The sequence below is a fragment of the Haemaphysalis longicornis genome, unplaced genomic scaffold, assembly GCF_048455015.1.
Source record: "Haemaphysalis longicornis isolate Haplotype H1 unplaced genomic scaffold, Haemaphysalis longicornis Haplotype H1 scaffold_14, whole genome shotgun sequence".
Classification (NCBI taxonomy): Eukaryota; Metazoa; Arthropoda; class Arachnida; order Ixodida; family Ixodidae; genus Haemaphysalis; species Haemaphysalis longicornis.
In genome coordinates this window covers 25,190,387-25,212,772 of record NW_027526245.1, presented here as the reverse complement: position 1 = coordinate 25,212,772, position 22,386 = coordinate 25,190,387, and the positions used below count along the sequence as shown (strand labels likewise).

The 22,386-nt window shown below is 48.1% G+C and overlaps 1 protein-coding gene across 1 annotated transcript in view; it reads right to left on the bottom strand.

Moving 5' to 3' along the window:
* Positions 1-17,349, bottom strand: part of LOC144165208 (monocarboxylate transporter 9-like) — a 178,564-nt gene extending 161,215 nt beyond the window's left edge. The window contains exon 1 of the mRNA XM_077695327.1: positions 17,215-17,349. Coding sequence (XP_077551453.1) covers positions 17,215-17,241 — 27 coding nt within the window. The 5' untranslated portion in view covers positions 17,242-17,349. The remainder of the gene's footprint in view (positions 1-17,214) is intronic.
* Between the last annotated feature and the right edge of the window lie 5,037 nt (positions 17,350-22,386).

Genomic DNA, 22,386 nt, shown 5'->3' with positions numbered 1-22,386 from the left:
TGTAAAAAATCCGACACGGGGACCTCCCGTTTCATAATGCAAACAACAATATAATTGGAGAGGCGGTATACACAACAGTGAAAATAGAACACACAGAACCAAATTCATACAAACAGTTACTCCTTGGTAGTAAAGTAGTAAATTCGAGTACTTCGGATGTGCGCAGTAGGTAGTTCAAAAAGTCATCATGTATATTTTTTTTCTTGTGCAGTAAGCACGAGGCACCAACTATACCGTAGGTTAAGCGGGGCAGAAGCAGGCGATCAGAGTTTGATAATGAGAGTGTACCAAGTATGTATTTTTTTACAGACCTATAAGAAGAGTACTGGGAGGGGTACGATTTAAGAGAAGAGGGTAAGGCATTCGAAATAATGGCAGCAGAAAATAACAGTGTTTGTTTTCCGTAGTTAGAACGGTTCAGTAGGAAGTAATATATTATGTTGCACTGAAAACCTGGTGTTGTTTTTGTTAAGCAAACATGTTCTGGCAAAGGCCGGGAGAAATTCAGTATTATCTCGAAATAAGTACACATAGCTAAAGATCAAGTTCGAAAGAGAGGGGTAGGATGCCAAGGTGGTGGAAGATGGGTTTTCCAGTAGATCAGCAATCACTAAATGTATGCAGACGAACAGCTTGATTTTGAAGACGACATAGTGGTGCAAGATGGGTATTATACGTGTTGCCCCAAGAAGACAAACAATACGTAAGGTGGCTGTGAATGAACGAGAAATATAACGATCGTAGAAGGACAATTATAAACAATAACGGGCTTTAGTGAGGACACGAATGCCGAATGCAATTTTAGATGTAACCGATCCTATGTGTTTGTCAAATTTTATATTTTTGTCTAGGATAACTGCAAAAAACGTAGTATATTCTGATAAATAGATGACGTGATTCTCAAAAATGATATATGGTGTGTTTTTAAGTTCTTTGCGAGTGGAATGAAAGAACATGAAAGTGCTTTTTAGCCTGTTAACTTGTAACAGGTTATTTTGGCACCAGCAGTTAACCTTTTCAAGATCATTCGTTAACTTTGCTGTTAGAATAGAGATGTCTTTGTAGCCAGAAAATAGCCGCAAGAAAATAGACTCGCGTCTGCAACAATACGAGTAGCTCAGCACAGTTGTGAACGTTTTCAAATATTTCGTTTTGAAAATGGTCTATCATATTAGCGATCTCTTGTGATTTTCAAACCAGATTTTCAAACCAGACTCTAGCCGAGTCTCCGAGGCGCAGCTGGCTTGAAGGAAAAACAAGTTTATTGAATCGGGTTTGTGCTCCCCTAACAACTCAAAAAGTACGCAAGCGGCGAAGCAGCAGTTAGTCTCGGCAAAAAGAATTCCGCGGCGTCTGCTCCAAGGTAAATGTAACTGCTAGCGAAGCTTCGGGCGAAAAGCGGTTCAGAACCTATTGCCAGCGTCATCAACACGGGGCGTTATGGGAGTGGCGTTGGAAGCGGGACTAGGTGTGGAGAGAACAAACACTAATAACAAAAAAACAGGTATTATTCAGCAATGAAAGAATTGTTTATGTTTACGAAAGAGATTTATTTCTGAATCACATTTATTTTGGCACGGTGTGCAAAGATTTTATGAAAACATTTTTTATTCTCCAGAACCTTTTTTGTAGCGGCCTCTTAAGAATGCCAGATGTCATTGCTCCGCGATGCAGTCCTTGTTGTATTTGGAAAGGCGCGCGTAAAGTTCGTCTGCTAGAAACGCCCCACAAGTGTTTTGGTGTTGCGCATTTGCATTCGTGTTTTCTTATTAATTTGGTGTGTACTTAATTTTTGCTGTGCGTGTGTTCTATCGCTGGTGAACACGTTCATTACCGTGCCCGACGGGTGCGCGTGTCCTACGGGGCGCTGCTGCCAATGGTTGGCGCAGAGCGCTATCCTCGGTACCCACGAAAACGATGTGCTGTACAAGGTTGAAACAGCAACTCCCGCACGCGTGGCGTTTCACTGCACCATTTTTCTGTGATTTCCACAAGGTAAGGCAAAACTATGGTACTGTTAATACGTGCACGGGGGGTTGTGTAAGCGCACGTCATGTTGCTTTAAAAAAATGGTGTAAACCTTTATGGTATGTCACAGTTATCGCTTGGTTTCAGCTCAGGGTTGGCTCGGGACAAGTGGTGTCAAATATTCTAGGACTTCTCAGCGTATTACAATAGGCCAAGTATTGTGCGCGACTCGGATGCAAACGCCCAGCTTTATTTGTCTGCCGCACTGCCTTCTCTACTGCATTACAACGCTTGTAGTGACCTTTGCTTCCCGCGCTTGCATGCGCAACAATCTTTCCGTCGCAGTAGTGTGTTGTGCTGCCCTGTGCTGCCCTGCTGCCACATCTTTGCTGCTAAGTGTTTTTACTGACTGACGTCGCTTTCTTTTGCATTGATCCAGTTTTTTCTCTTTCTACTGATCTATTGTACCCCTTGCCTAAACAATGCTACCGTGAAACTGCAGGCATGATCCCAAGTGAAGTTCTGTATAAACCCATGTCTAGTCGATAAGACGCAGCACAGCTGCGGTTCAGAGTTGTGTGCTTGCTGCAGTTGCGAGAATCGGCATTCCTGCGGACCGGTTTTGTGCGTCAAAATGCAGGGCCTACCATATTTTCTATCATCGGTTTCTTTTTCCGGCGCGTAAAGAAAATAATAATGTATGTAGTGTCCACGAGCATTTCGTACTTATTTCCATACGTTCTGATTTTGTACAGTGTTATAAAGTTGGTTTTTCTTTATCCTGGAATAAAATTGAAATGTCATGGTTATGGCATCGCTATGCCTTATTTCTTCTCGTAAAACTGAAGCGCACAAAAAGTGAGTGGTATGATTCGGAAAATAGCAGGGGATAAAATCGGTGAACAGTGGGAGTTGTGTAAGCAGGAGGTAAAAATGAGGGCCATTGAGAGGTGCACCGTCGTCCGATACGAAGAGAAAATTATAAAAAAGACACTGAGGTCAAACCTAGAAAAACTTATCCGTGAAGAGTGCAATGCGCCTGTGGTGTTTAGTGAGGATATCAGAAAAATTGAATGGAAAATTGTGGCGCTTGACGATGAACGCTATCGGGGAGCCCTCGTGAGACCGTGAATGGACCGATTAGCCGGTGGAGACGCCTCTACCAAGCGTGCTGTGGGTATAGAACGCACGAACGCTCGACGTAATCATATAAGGGAGATAGAGTGGGAAGGACGGGTGACGGGCGATCAGCAAGAGATTGAACGGGCTTTTCATCATTACTACAAAGAATTGTTTGCCTTCCGGAGGGTTAAAGGAGCCATGAAGAGAAAATGCAAATTGGTTTTATTCGAAAGATTTCGTGTTTTATAGTGCCCCAGCGCTTGTCCGGATACAAACGCTGCTTTATTCACTGAGAAATTAAACAATTTAGGTTAAAATTTTGATTTCCCCGCTCAATCGAGCGTTTTCGTGGTCCCAAATGACACCACAGGAACCGACCGCTCTGCAGCCTAGAATACCTTCATTCACGCATCCGCCGTACAGGGTAGAGACACGTATACGCTGGCGCCGCCATTTTCGGTTGTTCGCTCGCCGCCGAAGCAAGTCATTGTGTCAAAACCGCGCTAAAATTATCGCCGCAACGCGGTTTACTGAAGAAGTTTGAATCCTATTGTCTGTTTAGCGTTGCTAGGTCTCGTGGGAAACGAAAAGAATAACGCGTTGAGCCCGCTGGCCCAATTGCGGCGGCACGGGACCGTTCAAAGGTTGTCTCCACCCTGTACAGCGGTGTTGGTTTGTTCCCGCGTTTCTTTACGTTCCGTAACCTAGATGGCGCCACCATACTGTGGCAAGCGTTTGGTTTGTTTTTGCCCGCATTTAAACCTGGCTTGTTTTTGTTCTGGGAGAAAATATTCGTTCCCTGAAACAGTGCTCGCTCGACAAATGGGGTCACGTAAGACACCGTTGCTTGCGTCAATCGGCCAGTGTCGTCTGAGACAACCCCAAGCCCCGTAGTGCTGTGCAGCTAAACCAAGCATGCTGTGCGCAGTACGAACAGCAGAACGCATCAGTACTTCTATGTTTACATGTGCTTTCGTACCTTCCACTGTTTGTCCCATCATTCTTATTGCTTTGTAAAGAATGTGCCCTAAATTTAAGCGCAAATCGCTCGTTCGTCTAGTTTGTAAGCTCTACCTAATTTGCGTCTGCTTCTGCCAGCCTCCGCCAATCGCAGAGCTTAGCTCATGTGACATCACAGGTTCTGTTGCGGGAAATGAGCTGGTGGGTCGCATGACCATTCCCGTTTTTCCTAATTATGTAGCTTATTGGAGCGAAGTTTAGGCTAAACGTGGTGTCAGTATGATTCTAACGAGACAATCTTTTGAATGAACCAAACTTGTGTTTTCTCTTCATGGCTCCTTTGAGTTAGAGGCCTTTAAAACCGAGTGTATGAGTGCTTTTCTAAGGATCCATGAAGAGTACAAAGACAGTTTAAGCCAGCCTATTGCAGTTGCTGAAGTTGTATGTGCGATCGATAGTTTGAACCACGGTCAGTCACCGGGTCAAGACAGGTTATGTGCAGCCTTTTACAAGGTATTCAAGAACGATTTATCGCTACTCTTGACAGCACTATTTAGTGAGGCCTTCGATCTGAAGGCATTGCTACCCCCTTGCGGAGACGCGCACACGATACTCTTTCCTAAAACAGAGGACACGGGAAAACACATTAAAGCATATCGCCCTATATCCTTGACAAATGTCGATTACAAAATTATTATGAAGGTGCTGGCACAAAGAATTCAAACAATCATTAAGCAGATTGCAGGGCCACACCAGACGTGTGGAATAAACGGGCGCACTATTTTTTCAAACACACACAAGGTGAGATGTGCGCTGGAGTGTTGCGACGCTGCCCGAGCTCCCGTGGCTGTTCTCATGCTTGGTTTGGAGAAAGCTTGGGATTGTGTATCCCATGATTTATTGCTGCTGATGATCATGTGAACGTTGGAACAGTCATCAAGGAGGGGGTGGCTCTGGCGTACCGGAAGTGCACCACTAGATTAATTGTAAACGACACGCTGGAGGCCCCCGTTAGCGTGGAACGGTCGGTGCGGCAGGGCTGCCGTTTGAGCCCACTTCTTTTCTGTCTGTATATCAAGACATTCTGCTTGAATATACTTCAAAGGGAACACATTCACGGGTTTCTGATATGCGAGGCAGAGGTAAAGCTTCTGGCCTACGCAGACGACCTTGCTGTTTTCTGTACGACCAAGGAAAGTGTTACAGAAGCGGTGGACATTGTTAAACGTTTTGGGTCAATCACAGGTAGTGGGGTAAACTGGGGGGAATGTTTGGATTTCAGGCATGGGACCGGTCTTTGGCCCCGGAATTTTTCGCCAACGTGGGCTGAGAAACCCGTACCGTTAAGTATCTAGGGCCGCCACTGGAGTGCTATCAGGACAGCGAACCGCATTGGCGTGCCCGAACGCAGGATATACGCGACAGGGTAGAAAAGTGGAAAGGGGTTTTTCTTTCAATGTTTGATAAGGCGACCGTTTGTAATTTATTTTTATTGCCAAAATGTGGTACCGTATGCAAGTGTTCTACTGCTCGTGTTTTAATATACAGAAAATGCATCGTGCATTTGCTGTGTTTGTCTGGTCATCAACTTGGGAAAGGTGCAGTAGAGATAGCCTTCTTCGACGCGTCAAGGGGGGCGGTCTCGGGTTGGCGCACCTATTTGTCCGCCAGCTGGTGAATAGGTTCGTTTTTCTCCGCGATACAAGCGATCCTATTTTACGAACAGTTTGCCGGGTGCGGCTGTCTCAAGCGATGCCTGAATTTGTCGTATCCAGTTTGCAAATGCAGGGACGGATTTCAAGATATTTTACAGAAGTTCTCATGTCACTCAGGTTTCTGTCAAGTCGCCTTTCGATGGACTATTTGAGTATACTGTGACACAGAAAATTATATAAAGATTTTTGCGACAGTCTGTTCCCGGTACCACGATATAGACAGCTGTACAATGAAGGCCCAGTGCAGGGTGTACTGACTAGAGTTAACAGTATGGCTGTAAAACCGGGGATGAAGTCCTTTTTTACAAACTTCATTCGGAGACACTTACTGTGCAAATATGGTTAAAAGAAAAGGTTAAAAAGAAAAAGACATGATTCACCGAGGGGTAGTGACTGCACAATTTGTAAACAACCGGATAACCTAGACCACGTTTTTATGCACTGTTGGATGGCGGTCCACTTTTGGGGTGTTATGCAACGAACTTTACACAAAGACATCCCACTTAACCCTCATGATATACGGCATTTACCAACAGAAAATAACGAAGGAGTCCCGTACGATTTAATAATGCTACGGGGCCTTCATAGCATATGGCGAGCGCGCATAGCGTGGCTCCATGGCGACGTGGATGCCCGACTGTCCCGGCAGTTTCTGCGGGAGAGTGTCACGCAGTTCGTTGAGGAGCTTGAGAGTCCAGCAACCAGTGCCAGGTCGGTTGGATTTTCTAGAGCCGTTAATTACTCTAAAGTGATGATTAAATGACAAAGCCTACGCGAAGGCAAGGCTGCTATGTTTATGTCAGTGTGTGTTGTACCCCATGCAGCGTGCGGCTACTTTTGTGTTGTACGTGTGTGTTGAAGAATGGTAATAAAAGAAGAAGAGGTCGTAGCCCAATGGGTAAGGCGGCTCACACTTTCTCTATCATGTCTACCAGACACGGGCTCCAGACCTGCCGGCACCTTTGTGATTTTTTGCGATTGTAAATGCTATGCGCACGGACGCGGGAGTACATTATGTGGTCCTAAGGTACTCCGAACCTAAAATCCCAACAAACCACCGAGCCCAGGCAATAGCTCCACATACCTCGGAGCGCAAGCGCCCACACAAGTGCATCGAGGTAGTTTTGCTCGAACTAATCAGCTCGTAGCATCCACAGCGCTTTGAGGTGCGAGGAAAGGGGGAAAGCTCCAAGCTTTATAACATTCACCCTCCTTCCCCCCCCCCCCCTTAGGGCCCCTTTAAGTTCACCTGGCGATACTTGCTTAGAAAAGGGGGTGCTTAGATTCGCATGAAAACTTTTTTTCCAGTTTTTTTTTTCGCAAAAGTAGGGGAGGGTGCTTAGAATCGGGGGTGCTTAGAATCACAAAAATACGGTATATATGACAGCTTTGGCGCACGTGTCACTGTTATTCGAAGTTTACGGATGCCACAAGTCTGTACTGGAACAGAGATGTGCAGACCCGGGAGATGGTAAAGGCGTTCCTTCTCTCTGTCAGGAGCAATGACTGTTGTGTCAGCCACCCGCAGGTGGCTCTCGCAGAGGCTGAAAAGCGGTATCTTGTCGCTTCGCGGATGGACACACATTGGTGGTCAGGGGAGTGAGTGAGGAATGTTCCCGCTTCCGTCACGAGAAAGCTTCGTGTTGAACCATCGTAATAATTACATGGAGGGGTGCAAGAGTACACGAAGGTTTTTTAGTTACTGGTTTTTCTGTGTATTTTGCTACGATCCCTATTTATATTTTGTTCATTGCAATAAACTCCTGCGCCCCTCCGTGTAATCATTACGATGGTTCAACACGAAGCTTTCTCGTAACGGATTCTTCGGTTGAGTTCGAGTTTTCCAGACCGCTTTGACCATGTCGCAATAGCGCAGTGCGATAGGCGCCGGCCTTAAAACGCGGGGGACCCAGGTTTGAAGCGTTTTTTTTTTCTTTCAATTCACATTCATCATTACCGTCAGAGAAAGTTTGCTTTCCTTCAGGCCAGTTTCACGTTGAAGACGCCACCAGAGAGAACACTAAAGCTTCACTTTAAAATGTGTAGTGTGACGAAAGGGAACCAGAAAACTAGAAAACTAGGACTTGCTAGCTTTGAATGACGTCTCCTTTCACTATCGTCCACAGCTGGTCGGATCCTATCAGTAGATCGATTCCTCGGTTCTCACATTCTTGAGGAACGGATCGTTCATCGTCAATTCTGTAGCCCAAATTTCGTAGATGCTTGACGACATCACTGTTCATTTCTCTATTTGGGACAGTCGGGAAAATCGTTGGTACAGAAATTGCCTGGAGACCATGCTCTGCGTCGCCAGAATGGCTACGTAGTCCCAGTTCAACTACTCGAAATCGTCGTACTTGTGGCGGAACAGCCGACGCAAATGAATTTACAGCTAGGCTCGTCTCTCCCGCGACTTTTAGTCTCTATTTTGCAACGAGGTCTTCTTCAATATAACTTCGCTGGCTGCCACCGTCTAAAATGCCTCGTGCGTATCTTGCATCATTGGGACCGATGGCACATGACCTTAATGTCTGGAGGTGGACTTCTTCGTCCTGCTGGCAGCTAGCGCGGGCAGGAGATGCCAAATTGGTGGCCGGCATCTTCACCACGAAATTGGAGGGGGTTTCGCTTTGGACGTCAATTTGTCTAGCCTTGTAGCCAGGGTAGCACATGACGGTTGCGTGCCTTCTCTTGCATATACTGCATGATACATTTTACCGGCACTTGTTTCATCGATGGCCCACCACCGTGCATCTATAGCATTGCCTCTGATTTGCAAGCCACTTCTTTTTGCCTTCGATGCTCAAGGAAGCCTTGTATGCCTGAGTGTTGTGCTTTGCCGATTTGCGAAAGAAGCATTCGTTACGTTCAGGCATCGATGCTTGAGAGGCGTGCAGATCCGACGTTGACTGGCCGTTACGTTGGACGGGGTCACTCGATGCGGTAAAATCCCTACTGGAATGCATTGCTCTGTCGCCTCGTGCTCGATCTGCGTGTACCTCAAGAGTTGCTCTAGTTGCCGGCAAACCGTAACATTTTCTTCGCCAGAAGATTATGCCGTGCACGGTGCTTTCTCCTGGAGGCGGACGTGATGATGAAGTACAACAACGATGTCTCCCGGCAGGACCTCGAGCAAAATGTAGAGCATCGCAGCTAAACTGCTCGTTGGAACGTCCAGAACGTTGAGGCAGCGGACATTAAGCTGGACGCAGTCGTAAAGTCTGCACAACTCTTTCGTACCCACCAACCACCCCACCACGGAGCTCGTCCGACGTTAAATTTCCAGGAAATGTTGGGGCCGCTGCAAAGACCAAGAATGGGGTCTTGCGCAGCGCTGGAAGCATGCGCAGTACTGGAAGGCCGAGGCGTTATCCGAGTATATTTTCGATGGAATGCCTCGTCTAGCGGTAAACCGCATGAAGGCGTCGACGCATCGCTTACGACGGCGCTGTGCGGTAACAAACTGGGATAACAAACTGCGACATCAACACAATGCTCAAGGCGCGAAGTCCGGACCACATCACTCTCGTTAAGGAAGCCCTGCGAAGCGCCTGTGAGGACACATGGGTACAGGAATCCAGGCCGAAGCCTGACCTTCGACGCTTACAGGTGTGGGCCGAGCGCAAACAAGCTGAAGTGGCTACCTCCCGAGATCCCTCGTCTGTGGAGGCTCGAATACGCTTGCAACGTGTGACTGCGGGTGCCAGCCGTCATGAGAAGCGTCTTTCAAGGCAGCGATGGCTGAGCTGGTGTGAATCACTCGGCCCATCGGCGACTACTTCATCCATGTGGCGCACCTTTCGTGCGATGCAAAGTGGAGGCCCGACTCCAGGTGCGGTGGCCAGTGCATGTCCGGCATCGGACAGGGATCCTGCTCAATTTGCCGCCGATGTTGCCAGCGCCCTCTTCCCTCCCTCGACATTCTTCCGGCCAGCAGCCCGTGTCCGTTTCCCCTGCTGAGTCACGTCGGTACCTCCCCTCCTGATGACGCCGTGCGTGGGTTGCAATCGCCTTTCACCATGGCCGAGTTCCTTGCAGCGATTGATCATGCCAAACATCGGACTGCTCCAGTGCCAGATGGCCTTACGTAGGAGGTTTAAAGAACCTCGACGATCCAGCCCTCAGCATTCTCCTTGACTCCATTAACGAGATGTGGCTCTCTGGTCACATACCAGAATCTTGGTTCCTCGCTGATATAGTCGCGATACCGAAGCCTGGAAAGCCACCCGATCAGCTCCCTAATTTGCGTCCAATAGCCTTGACGTGCACCCTGTGCAAACTGTTGGAGCGCATGCTGCAACCCGGCTTCAATGGTGGATGGACACTTCCCGGTGGTATCACCCGGCGCAGATCGGGTCTTGGTACCGAGGATGGGCTTGGCCACTTCTTGTCAATGGTGTTACTAGGTGGCCGGTCACACAAAGTGTGCACAGTGCTTTCCATTGACATACAAAAGGCATACCGGACCGGTCCGGACAACGTTAGCCACGGAGACAACGAACAACGTTACAAACAAAGGACAACCGGACAACGTTAGCCACGGAGCCATTTTGGAAATTCTCCAAAGCCCTCTGCTCCCGGACAACGTTTCCTCTTTCCTCCGGAACTTCCTCACAAAAAGATCGTTTTCTGTTCGCTTTGGTGAGACAAGTTACGGTCGCTTTACACCTGTCCGCAGAGTGCCTCAGGGATCGGTAATCTCCCTTCCTTTTTAATATTACAGTAGAACCCCACTGATACGTTTTTCACGGGAATGCGGAAAACAAACGTAACAACCAGGAAACGCAAGAGCCGAGAAATGGGAAAATGAAAGAAATAAGCGTGTGCAGAATTTTATTTCATTACCTGCGCTCGAAAAAATCGTGCAGCGTCGCTTGGCGCGTTTTGTCACGTCCGAGCAGCACAAGGCGCTTCTGAAGCTCCTGCAGCGCCATGTGGGTCTCGGCATCGTCACTCCGCGCGTACCTTCTTAATAAATCCAGTGCCGCTACAGCCGATGACGAGGTTTGCTCCGGCTCTGGCGGCTGCTCCTCCTCCACTTCGTCGTCACTGGAGCACGCACCGGCATACTCTGCCACGATGTCGTCGATGGATAACACTGCGGCGGTAACATCCACACTAGCGTAATCACTGTACGCGATTCCGTTAGCGCCAACCGTCTCCATGGCGGAGTTCAGTTTCGTCGCAGTCCGTGAAGCCACACACTTCACCAGCTTCTGCTGCATCACCACCGCACACTCCGAAACACTTCGTGAAACAGTTTTTAACCGTGACGGCGGTAACAGCACTCCATGCCGATGCTAAATAATGCATAGCATCCAAAATCGTGACACCAGTCGGCTGCTCCCCACTCTCCACGCTCGCCAAAGATCGCTTCACAATACACTTCCGGTAGAAGTGTTTAATGTTCTTAATTATTCCGGCGTCCAAGGGCTGAAGGTGACTTCTGGTATTCGCCGGAAGAAACACAACCTTGACGTTGCGCAGCGACGTTGTCTCCTTGGGATGCGCCGAGCAGTTATCGGGGAAGAGAATGACTTTCCTGTTTCGACAGCCCATCTTTGAGTCCGTGTAGCTCAATAACTCTTCAAAAAGCGAGCATGTCATCCATGCCTTGCTATTATTTCTATAATGGCAGGGCAGGTGGTGGATGTTCTTCAAACAGCGCGGGTTTTTTAACTTTCCAATGACCCACGGTTTCATCATCTCGGAACCATCCGAGTTGCAGCATAGCAAAACTGTCAGTCTTTCTTTAGTGCACTTTCCGCCGTGGCAAGCCTCGCCCTTAAGGCTCAGTGTTTTGGCCGGCTGTACCCTGAAAAAAAAGCCCCGCTTCATCGGCGTTGAGCACGTCTCTTCGTTCATAACCTTCAATCAGAGACGCCAGGTGATTTTTCCAGGCGTCGACGGTTGCTATGTCGACGCTTGCAGCCTCGCCGTTCACAGTACGGTAAGTTATGCCATGCCTGTTTTTGAAACGGTTGATCCAGCCGTTAGATGCAGTAAAACCATCGATGCCGAGCTTGTCGGCGATCTCCAAAGCCTTTTCCCGCAGGATGGTGCCGTCGAAGATTACTCCTCCTGCCCTGGCTTGCTGAAACCAAGTGAATACGGCCTCATCAAGATGAGTGTACTCTGAAATCCGGGTTTGCTTGCACTTTACGTCGAAGACGCGGGCGTTGTCTTCAGTTTCGCCTCTCTTTGCTACAATGGAATTCAATGTGGAGGGCGTCAGTCCTAGCTCCTTCGCTATGTCTACCCTTTTCCGCGTAGGGTTTTCTTTCACGACGCGTATAATGTCCAACTTCTCTTGAAGCGAAAGCGCTTTCCGCTTTCTTGACGCCACCCTGTGTTAAACGAGTAAAAGGAAGCACTTGGCAGACGCACGCTTCCACGGCCGGCGCGACAGGTACACAAAGAAAAACACATGCGAGAAGTTCGCAAAAAGCACACGAGTTGCACTGGTTGGCGATGGCGATCGCGATTGACGATGACAACAATGACGATGACAATGAGTCTACGCCAAGACAACAGGCAGGCGACAACCGAAAACAAGTCCCCGGCGACATTTGCGGCTAAGCCTATAGCCAAGCCAGGCAAAGCAGCGGAAAAAGCCAACATGGCCGCTCTCCGTGGCCAGCTCCGACCGCCAATTCGCAACGTAACACGCGGGAACGGTCCTACACTTGCGACGTAACGGCGGGGTTCTCAATACATTGGATTCAATGGGAGGTATGCCGGGACCGGCCAAAAACAACGTAACAGGCAGGAAAACGCAGCACCCGGGAACGTAACAGCAGGGTTCTACTGTATTATGTTGCCGATTGCCTGGCATCTCGGCTCTATACCTGACATGCACTTTCTGATGTACGCGGACGACATCACAGTGTGGACTGCACACTCAGACGTGACTCGGCAAACCACGTGCCTTCGACAAGCCTTGTGTGACACGCAGAAATGGTGTGAATGTGCTGGCTTAACACTTTCTGCCAAAAAGACAGCTATTCTGCCTGAAGCCAGTGCTTGGGGCCGTCGCCGACTGGAGGTTTCTCCAATCTGATTACAATTCTGCGGCTGACCTGTAAGCACTGCCATTTCACTTCGCGTGCTGGGATTAGAAATTTATGCGTCTGGGTCAGCGTCTATGTGGTTACGTTCCGCTCGCCAAAAAGCGAGACAGATGCTTCACCTCATCAGACGCATCTCACAGAAGTCTGGTGGCTCCTGATCTAAAATGGCCCGTCTATTGGTGCGGTCTGTACTCTAGCGTCGGCTTGTTTACCAGGCCCAATTCCAACACCTGAACCAGGCGGTGTGGGTTCGACTTGAGGCAATTAACAGAGCCGCAATGCGTACAATTACCTGCCTCCCTAGGATAACACCGATCCCTGCTCTTCAGGCTGAAGCTCAAGTTAACACCTTGGAGGAGCTTGTCCATCAGCGTCGGTCCGCCCGCATGCATAAACTCACCTTTGTTGCTGAGACAGCGGCGTTAGGAAACTACATGGGTCGTTCGCTACCCACATTTCTAACCTGCGCCGTTACGAGGCCACCTTGGCTACACCACCAGGTGACCGACAACAGGCCACTAACGCGACTGCACAATCGACCCAACAGACATTCTGACACGCTTTTCACGGTCGCACAAGAACTGGCGGCTGATTCTCAACCACAAGTGGTGCAGGCATTTGTGGACGCTGATTCCAAGGGCGACGTGGTGACCACAACACTGTAATGTCCTTCACAACCAGAGTCCTGTCCAACGTGCTTCTACGAAACACGCCGCACCCTGCCGTCTATGCTGGCTGAGTTTACGGTCATCTGGGACGGCTTGGCAGCACTAACTGCTGCTCTTCATCAAGCCCCTGGAGGTACTACTTTACCAATTTATACAGACCCCAAGGCGGCCATACGTGATTTACGTCGAGTAAATAACAACTCAATTCTCTTGAGAGACGTTCATGACATACTGGACACGTACTCGTGACCTTTAAGCTCTCGTGGGTCCGGCGAAATACTCTCCCCGCTCACATTGCGGCGGATGGTGCCTGCCACACTGCATTTATTAAACGACCATTGCATTTACTGCCACTAGACACCCCCCAAACAGTTTCTCCAAAAGAAAGACGATCTCCGTCGTGCCCCACGAGCTCTAATTCCACCGTGTGGAACGAACCTCCCTAGCAAACTCGCACACAGGGAGGAGGTCTCGCTGCGAAGACTTCGTGTTGGTGTAGCCCTCTCTCCCGCTGTTACCCGGGAGTGGCCACCACGTTACCATGCCCCGTTCGCACAGAACTGCCCCTTTTGCCCGGCTCCTGCCGAAGATGCGGAAACTGAACATTTGCTGTGGACTTGCCCTTCATTGGAAGCGGCGAGAACAAGACACCTCGGAGGCACAGGCCTCCACCCTGGCAGACCACCTCACCTTCATTGGTGGATTTGGGGACCCCGTCATCGCTCCCTCCTTGCGTTGCTTCGCGAAACGGGGATTAATCTATACCTGTGACGTAGTATTTATGCCAACGGGCATACTATTGCAAAAAAAGTCAAACTCTTTCGTCGTGTGAAAGCACGCGCCAACAGAAAGCAAAGCCGTTAAGTGACCGTCATGACTGATCTAATAACAGAACAAAGCATATGACACTCTTTTTTGTTTTTTACACAGATACGACGTGCGAGGCATACAGCGTCTGACCACAACCGCCCCCCGCCTAGCGGATTGTTGTCTTTGTAACTGTTTTGATGAAAACATCAATACACAGCCGTCCGAGACTAATAACACGGTAAACCTTCTGATCCTGTGTACTTGGACAACTCGTATGCGCACCTGGTTCTTTTAAAAGTGATCGCATTCGTGCCGGCAGTGCTTGTGACCGTCAAGGGCACAATAAAAACGACACTATTTTCTAAGTCTAGTTTGCAGAGCGGGATCCACAATTGAGCTTCTGGCTACCTTACCTAAGAGCAATCTGGCGCTATTACCTGCGTGATTCTGAGAAAGCTCTCCATGTCTCTATGGGCGCCGCCATAGCCGGTAGTCCGGCCAGAAGTTCGGCCTGGCATGGTTACGCAAATGAAGTTTTTGTTTACAATGCCGCAAAGGAGCCGTGATTGATAATTTTTAATTCGCCTAAAACTGCTGTTGGAGTGCTTAGTTTGAGAAATATTTTTGGGGATGAAAACAAATTATTTAGATTGCCTTGAATTAAATTCGTGCTTCCTCTCAAAACTGCGTTATTATCATATGCTTCGCTTATGGCCGGCGAAGCTAATGTAACAGCTAGAGTTGCAAAGGTGATTAAGCCACGTTAAATTTATTTGTTGCGCCCAAGTAGATAAAGCTCTAAGCGAAGCCTATTACCCCAAGTAAGTCTTCAAGCACGCGGGCAAAGCATTATGAAATCGCAATATTGCTTTAAATGTAAAAAAAAATACCGGCTTGCCGACGGCGATGAGCGACGCAAAAATCGTAACTGAATGGGTACAGCGAAGGCATAGTGTGGGCGAAAGCGGCAAGCTGCATAGACAGGCCGCCGGGAGCCTCGCTCGTTTTTTGCGGGTCAGAGAGAGAGAGAGAAAAGCAGCCCACAAGCGGGCGGCAGCCACACTACAGTGAACTGTAGAGACGAGCGACGGTGACAGGATATCGGCAGCAGTATATTCTTTTGTTTTCGCTTGACGCTGTCGTTCACAATATGTGTTTGTTGCACCGGTCAAGTTACGTTTTCCGCATCGCTTGTGGCCGTTGCAGTAGGTGGTCACCCTTTTAAGGTTGAGAAACTGCGAACTAGGCCACAGCCTGGTAGGCACTTCTGCCTTTCCTTTACCTTTATTCCTTCCTTCCCTGTTAACGAGAGCCATGCGCTAATGGCTAATCCCGTTGTTATTTAGGCATATATATGTGATAGCCACTGAATGTCAGAAAGTGGCATGCCGAAAACGAAACGGCATGACCAAAGCAGTACAAAAATAAAACTTCAGAGCCGGAAAGTGTACTCGGTAGCCCCTCGCACTAGCAACTTGCTGCCAACCCGATTCTCCCGGTACCCACAATTCCCATGGCCGCGTACGATTGCCGGGAGAGTACACCCTCTAGGCATTATTGAAAAATTCTATGGGATCCTCACTGAACTAATTTGTTCGAATGAAGCTTGCGATATCACCGTTGGGTACTGGGAGCGTGGCATGACTACGGTCTCTCATTCATGCACTCACTGGTACACTGACGTCGTATCTCAATCGGCACGCGGATGAACACACAATTTCTCCGGGAGCATTATACGGCTTTAGTTCTAAACAACGCATTATACGGCCGTTACCTGAGATAAAAGGAGCGGAGAATGTGCCGTGGGCAAGTCGCGGACACACTCGTGTCGATAATCATTTGCGTAGACGTTTCGTGCGTCGTACAGCTTTTTCTCCCAACTTCGGCTCCGTGCTTCGGTGAAGGGGCGTAATTCTCAAGGGAAAGTGCAGCATCACCACACAATGTCACTGCGGTTATTCATATCTGTTGCCGCCTCGGCCGAGGCACGGGTGGTGACGATGCAGAAGCTGAACGCGGGGGCCTCTTGTTTTTCGGCCAGATGGGGTGCATGGGCACACATAGCGGGCGCTCTCACGGTGGTTTTCAGTGTTGCCAAGAGCACATATCGAAAACTCAGGTGATACGCGAACCTTGCTTGGTGGGTAAGAAGAATTGACAGTGTCAAATAAATGCCTGGCCTTAGAAAAATGCACCAACGCAAAGAAAACCTTCTAACAGTAATTATTTTTTACAACGCGGGCGACTCAACCAGGTGTAATCGAACACACAATAAGCAAGGAAGGAAGCCGCGAGATGTTTCACTATACAATAATTGAACCAAACTTTAATAACGTTCAAACAAGTCGGACTTCCCCGTATTGGCTCCCTCCAGCCTTCTAACTGCCTCCGCTCATATGCTCAAAAAGAGTATTTAGACGTAAACAAAACATGCGCATTCAATAAGAAAACTACAATGACTTTTCTTTTCTTCCTTTTTTTTGTGTCTGGGGGGAGAAGCGCACGGTTGGCGACACAGTATTTCTGTTGTGTCTTCAAAGCTTCCTCTGACTGAAAATATTACGTCCCACGAGGTGGCAGCCTGGTAACTCGAATGCGTAAAATAGGCGCCCATATATACTTATCGGACGTTTCCAACCGAACCCTGGTGGCTTAAACCAATCTGCGACTCCGAAGAGTTTGCTAGAAGAATGCTTTGAGGCAAAGGTCAGAGTGGCATTCATTCGTCTGCCCTCTATCCTTCTGCGTACCATTAAGCGAGAAACAGGACTAAGCGCCCCAGAAACGTGCATGAAGGCATGCATTGATGGCGACCAATGCCAAGGCGTGCGTGAACGATTACTTCGTGTCGATGCGTCGCTCTGCCGGTGAAAAAGAACAATGAAGGCGGCCTTTACATACGGGCTTCCAGCTGGATCCCCTGCGCATAGCGCTGCTCTTCAGCGGAGACGCTGCTCTCGTCCGAGGCCGCCGTGTGAATCGACGACCCTGCGCTCGAACAGGAGCCCGCCGCCTTGAACCTCGTTTCAACTCGATATGAACAGCTGGGCGGAAAACGCAGCCGTGTGTGGGTGTCACGAAGCCCAAGCCGTCTCGCGATTGGATTTGAATTTAACATGGCATGCGTGACGTCAATAACAGCCGGAGCGGGCGAACTACGTTAGAGCGATCAGGATTTTAGAAGGAACAAAGGCAGCACCGAAGACGAAATGTTCTTTACGTGCGAGAGTGGAAGAACGCCATGCGCACCAGAGCCATGCCTGGCCTGCATGATGCGGGCCGTTTCCCATTATTGACCTTTGTGTGCGCTCCATTCTTTGTGTGCGCTCCAGCCTTTGTGTGCGCACCATTCGCCCGATTCTCGCAGACACGTGCCGTCGACATCCAAGCTGCCTACCGCCATCCCTCAATGGTAAAATTCTGCCTGGTGATGGAAAACGCTTTGCAACGAAACCAAATTTTTCCCGAATGCTCTGCAACTCTCAATCTAACGTTGATACTTTAGAAAAGTAGTACTAACACTCCTCCAAACTCAACAAAGAAAAAGAACCACTTTGACAAGGACTGTGTACCTGTGTGTTGCCGTTGTTATGAGAGTGGACCTGTCATTGCACTATGGGTTGTCACCGGTTGCTCCGAAAGTTAGTCCACCTTGTTATATGCTCCCTGTGACTGCCTATTTCAAAATAACGGCTTATGTTACGAAATAAGGCATCCTTAGTTGCCAAACGGACAACGAGATTCACAATGACTAGAGACCGAACGAAAACGCAACACATATGATGCCCTCCACTACGACGAGCCTGGACTATGAGGTGCGCCGTAGTGGAGGGCTTCGGAATTATTTGGACGACCTGTGGATCTTTAACACCAGCCGATAACTTGGCAGACAGGCATTTTCACTTTCGCATAATTGCTAAGAAATCCCGCGAAAAGTAATAGTTGTGCACATCAGCTATCATTTATGGCCATTGAACTCCTGATATTCAGCGTCACAAGCATTCACGAGCGAACCCAGATATCCCTTGCAGCGGTTCATCGGGCCATCCTCCGAAAAGCGTGAAATATTCTGGATGAATTACCGCGATACCATAAACCCATATTGCCGCACACATATAATTAAGGTGCAAGTGAAATGCCTATTTAGACAGGCAAGAACGCTCTTCGCTGTGTTTTAAGTTTGACAGACAATACTAAGTGAACCGGCAGCAAAGACGGTGTAGATAAATAGGTCACATCTAACACAAAAAATGCAGTATAACACCTGCAAACAGACGCAATACGGGATAGGGTAAAATAAAACGCAAAAGGGTAAACTCAAACATGCGCAAAGAAGACGTAACAACTCACTTGCAATGTAATTTTGTTCAGGTTTGGCACAAAATCAAGATGAAGAAAAATTTTTTCCCATACGCCTTTACTGTTCCAAAGACGAAGTGAACCACAATTCCGCGTTCCTTACAAAGCTATCAACCGATGTGGCGTCGATAACATCGGAAGGTAATCCATTCCAGCGGAAAAAAGAATACTTGAATGTATTTGTACGGCTGCTAAATGGCATGAAAGGTTTGTCATGATTAAGACAAGGAGAGTGTAAGCGCAGCCATATCGATAACGAAGGAATTTTGTAGTCTTACTAACAGCTGTGTTAATTGGGCCAAGTGTGCAGGTTTTTTTCACGGGGAGTGGGGGTCAACACCATCTGTATTTGAAAACGTGTCTTGGTCGCGTACACCAGCGCGTTATCTCGGAGTTGCGCTGGATCGCTATCAGGATAGCGGCGAGTACTGGGAATCCGAGACGGCGAAGCTGCGCGAACAAAACAACGAAGTGGGACGGTCGCGCAGTGTCTGTTTTCGCACAAGCTACGGTATGCAACCTGTTTCGTTTGGCAAAGCTGTGGTATGTGCTGCAGGTGCTTCATTGTTCACGAGGACACGTGCAGCGAATGCACAGAGTATTCGCAGTCTTTATCTGGTCATCGCTGTGCGAGCGTTCCAGTCGGAGTAACCTTTTTCGCCGAGTAAGGCATGGGGGTGTTGGCCTGTGTCATGTATTTGTTCGTCAGCTTGCAAACCGGTTTATATTTCTGCGTGATACACGTCATCCATTTCTTTGCACTTTAATGCAGATTACATTAGTAAATGCCTTGCCTATGTATATTGTTTCTTCTGTAAGTGATAGATGTGGTGCCGTGAAAGGCTATATGAAGGAAGTGGTTGAGTCCTTTTGTTGTCTTACTGTGAGATTTTCAGTAGAGCATTTAGCCACTGTTTCGAGAAAAACCCTTACAAATATTTTTAGGAAGATGCTGTTCCGTGTACCACGTTATCGTGAAAGGTTTAGTTCTGGTCCTGGGCAGGATGTGTTAATCCGTGTGAAAAAAATGGCAGTCCCAGCATCCGTGAAAACTTTCTTTTTCAAGTTACATACAAGAACGCTGCCAGTTAAAACATGGATAGAGGAGAAGGGGCTGTTTATTGGCTGGTCTAACAGCTGTACGCTGTGTGTGAAAGCCAAAACAGTGGACCATGTTTTCGCGGAGTGCTGGGACGCCGTATTTTTTTAGACGTCTTACAGAGAACGTTAAAGAAAGACCTGCCCATTTCGGCGCATGGCATTCGGTTCCTTCCGGTTGAGCGCGAAGATGAAGTCCGGTATGATTTGATCATGGCGCTAGGGTTACATGCCTTTTGGAGGTCCAGAATGGCTGTGCGACATGCGGACCCGAAGGCGCTCACTGTAAGCAAGTATTTTGCACAAAATGTCGGGCTGTTGTATGAAGTGTGCAAGTTACAGGACCCCGAACTTGAATGGCTTCCTGTTTTGGAAGAGCTGTGTACTTTTGATATTTATTTTAAGTCCTTCCGTCAGCCAAAGTTTGGCAGGCGGTTTTTAATTTATCCGTGACTTGTATTATGTGTGGAAAATGTAATTAACAAAAAAAGGTTTGTCATGATTCGTCGTTGTTGAGTATCGGTGAGGAGGTTTAAGGTAATCACATTTGTTTATGTTTATAGCTTCCTGATACAAAAGATAGATGAACTATATAGCCTACGACGTGGCGACAAGGTTGGAATGCGCGCTAGCATGCGTACGAAGTTACAATTCCGTGTCTAGAATATTTAGACTAAATAAAACGAAATGCCTTATTTATAATTTTTTTCTAATTTGTGTACAAGATATTGTTGATGTATGGGTCTCACATGAGTCTTGTAACCCGTAAACTTGACATGAAGTGGGGCTGCCGACAGTTTTCTACGAATAAAGCGCAATTGTTTGAAGGCCTTGGTGCAGGTATGTTCAATGTGAACATCCCATTCCAATGTATGCGTGATTGTTATGCCTAAATAGTTTATGGAATTTGTTCGGGACACTTGGGAGCCCTTCAACATGTAGTTAAATTGGAGAAGTGATCTGTTCTTAGTTATGCTGATACAGTTGGTTTTGCTAGTGTTAATTTTCAAATCCCAGTAACGGGCTAAATTAAAGAGGGAAGAATTTACCCTCACTTGATCTGCAACACCATGCTCACTAGTGTACACAACACAGTCATCGGCAAAGAGTCGCACGGTAACTCCATCTTTAACGCTATCAGCAACATCATTAACATATACGAGAAAAAGTAAAGGGCCCAGTACGGAACCCTGCGGGACACCTGAAAAAAAAAACATTAAGACGGTCAGATTCCGATTTGTTTAGAGATACGTACTGAGTGCAATTTGATAGATATGCTGCTACTCACTATGTGGCTGATGGCCACATAGTGAGTAGCAGATGGCCAAGAGTCGAGATGGCCAAGATACGCCACCAACGGGAGGTGTCGTTTTCGGCATCGTTGTCGCCAGGATGACCGAAATCACGGGCTGGTGAAACACCGCTGTTGTCTTTGAAGTGGTGCGCAGCGGGACGATGCGCAGCGGGAACGTACCGTGGCCATAATTCATCCCGTCCAGGAAAGCCTGAAGAATCAAGATTGAAGATTTCAGCATCATATACCGGGCGGTGCTACAGGAGACTAGAAGATCAGTTTTCATAAAGACCGGACTACGTTTGCATTCACGGCACTGTACGCCAAAATGCTCGTCAGTAGAACTGGTGACATTATTCTCGTGTTCCCGATGCTCATCGTTTTACATGTCGCGGTGTGGCCGATTTATAGAGGCAGTTTGTAAAGCACTTCAACCGCAGAGGCGTCGAACTAATTCTGGTGGTTGTGCGACACCCACTCTCTCCTTTTTGCGACAGGGTTTCGACACCTCGTCAGGTGCAGAGAATGTATCATTTCCCACCGCATGCTTAACGATGCGTTTTAGGTTCAGTCTGAGCTCGTGTTTGTACGGAATAAAAAGCGGCTTTTGGTTTGCGATCTAGACTGCCCGTTACTGCTGAGCCTGTAGCTTTCTTGAGTGTGAGGGGGAGGCAACGATACATAGTGAGCCGTGACGACGATCGCGGATACGATGCCTTAGCAGCGCTGCTGCCACGTACGGGTTTCCCGCTCCCTCACATCGCCGGCCGCCCTCCCACTCGCTAGACGCTCCTATCCCTCTTATTTCTGCTGGAGTGGCTCGTTTGCTCACTCGGTTACGCGGAGTCAGCACCGCAGCAAAACCCAGGTGCCGGGCGCAAAAGGGCTCGACCATTACAATTATAACCCCACCCCTCCTGGAAATCGGGGCGTGTGGAGCTTTACCTTAGTGAAAGCGAAAACAAGGAAATGGAAACGCAATGACCGCAAAGCAAAAACGAAAACATTTCTGCCGTAATCAAAAGACAATGACAACGAAAAACGCGAAGAAATTAATTGACCATCGACGAAAACAAAACCCTTTCACTTCCCTAAGCTGTACACAAACGCAAATGTTTGGTATACGTTATTTAGATCATTCTTCACCGATTCGAGGAAACGTTTAGGTTCTGAAACAGCTTGCCGCTCTTCCACGAATGGCTTACCCATGCCGCGCTAGAATGTCTACTACCCGATGAGAGCGAGCCACCGCACCTGCTAGGTGGCGTAATGCGGAAAAAAGGAAATAAAGATAGAAGGAATGAATGAAGGAATGAGTAACG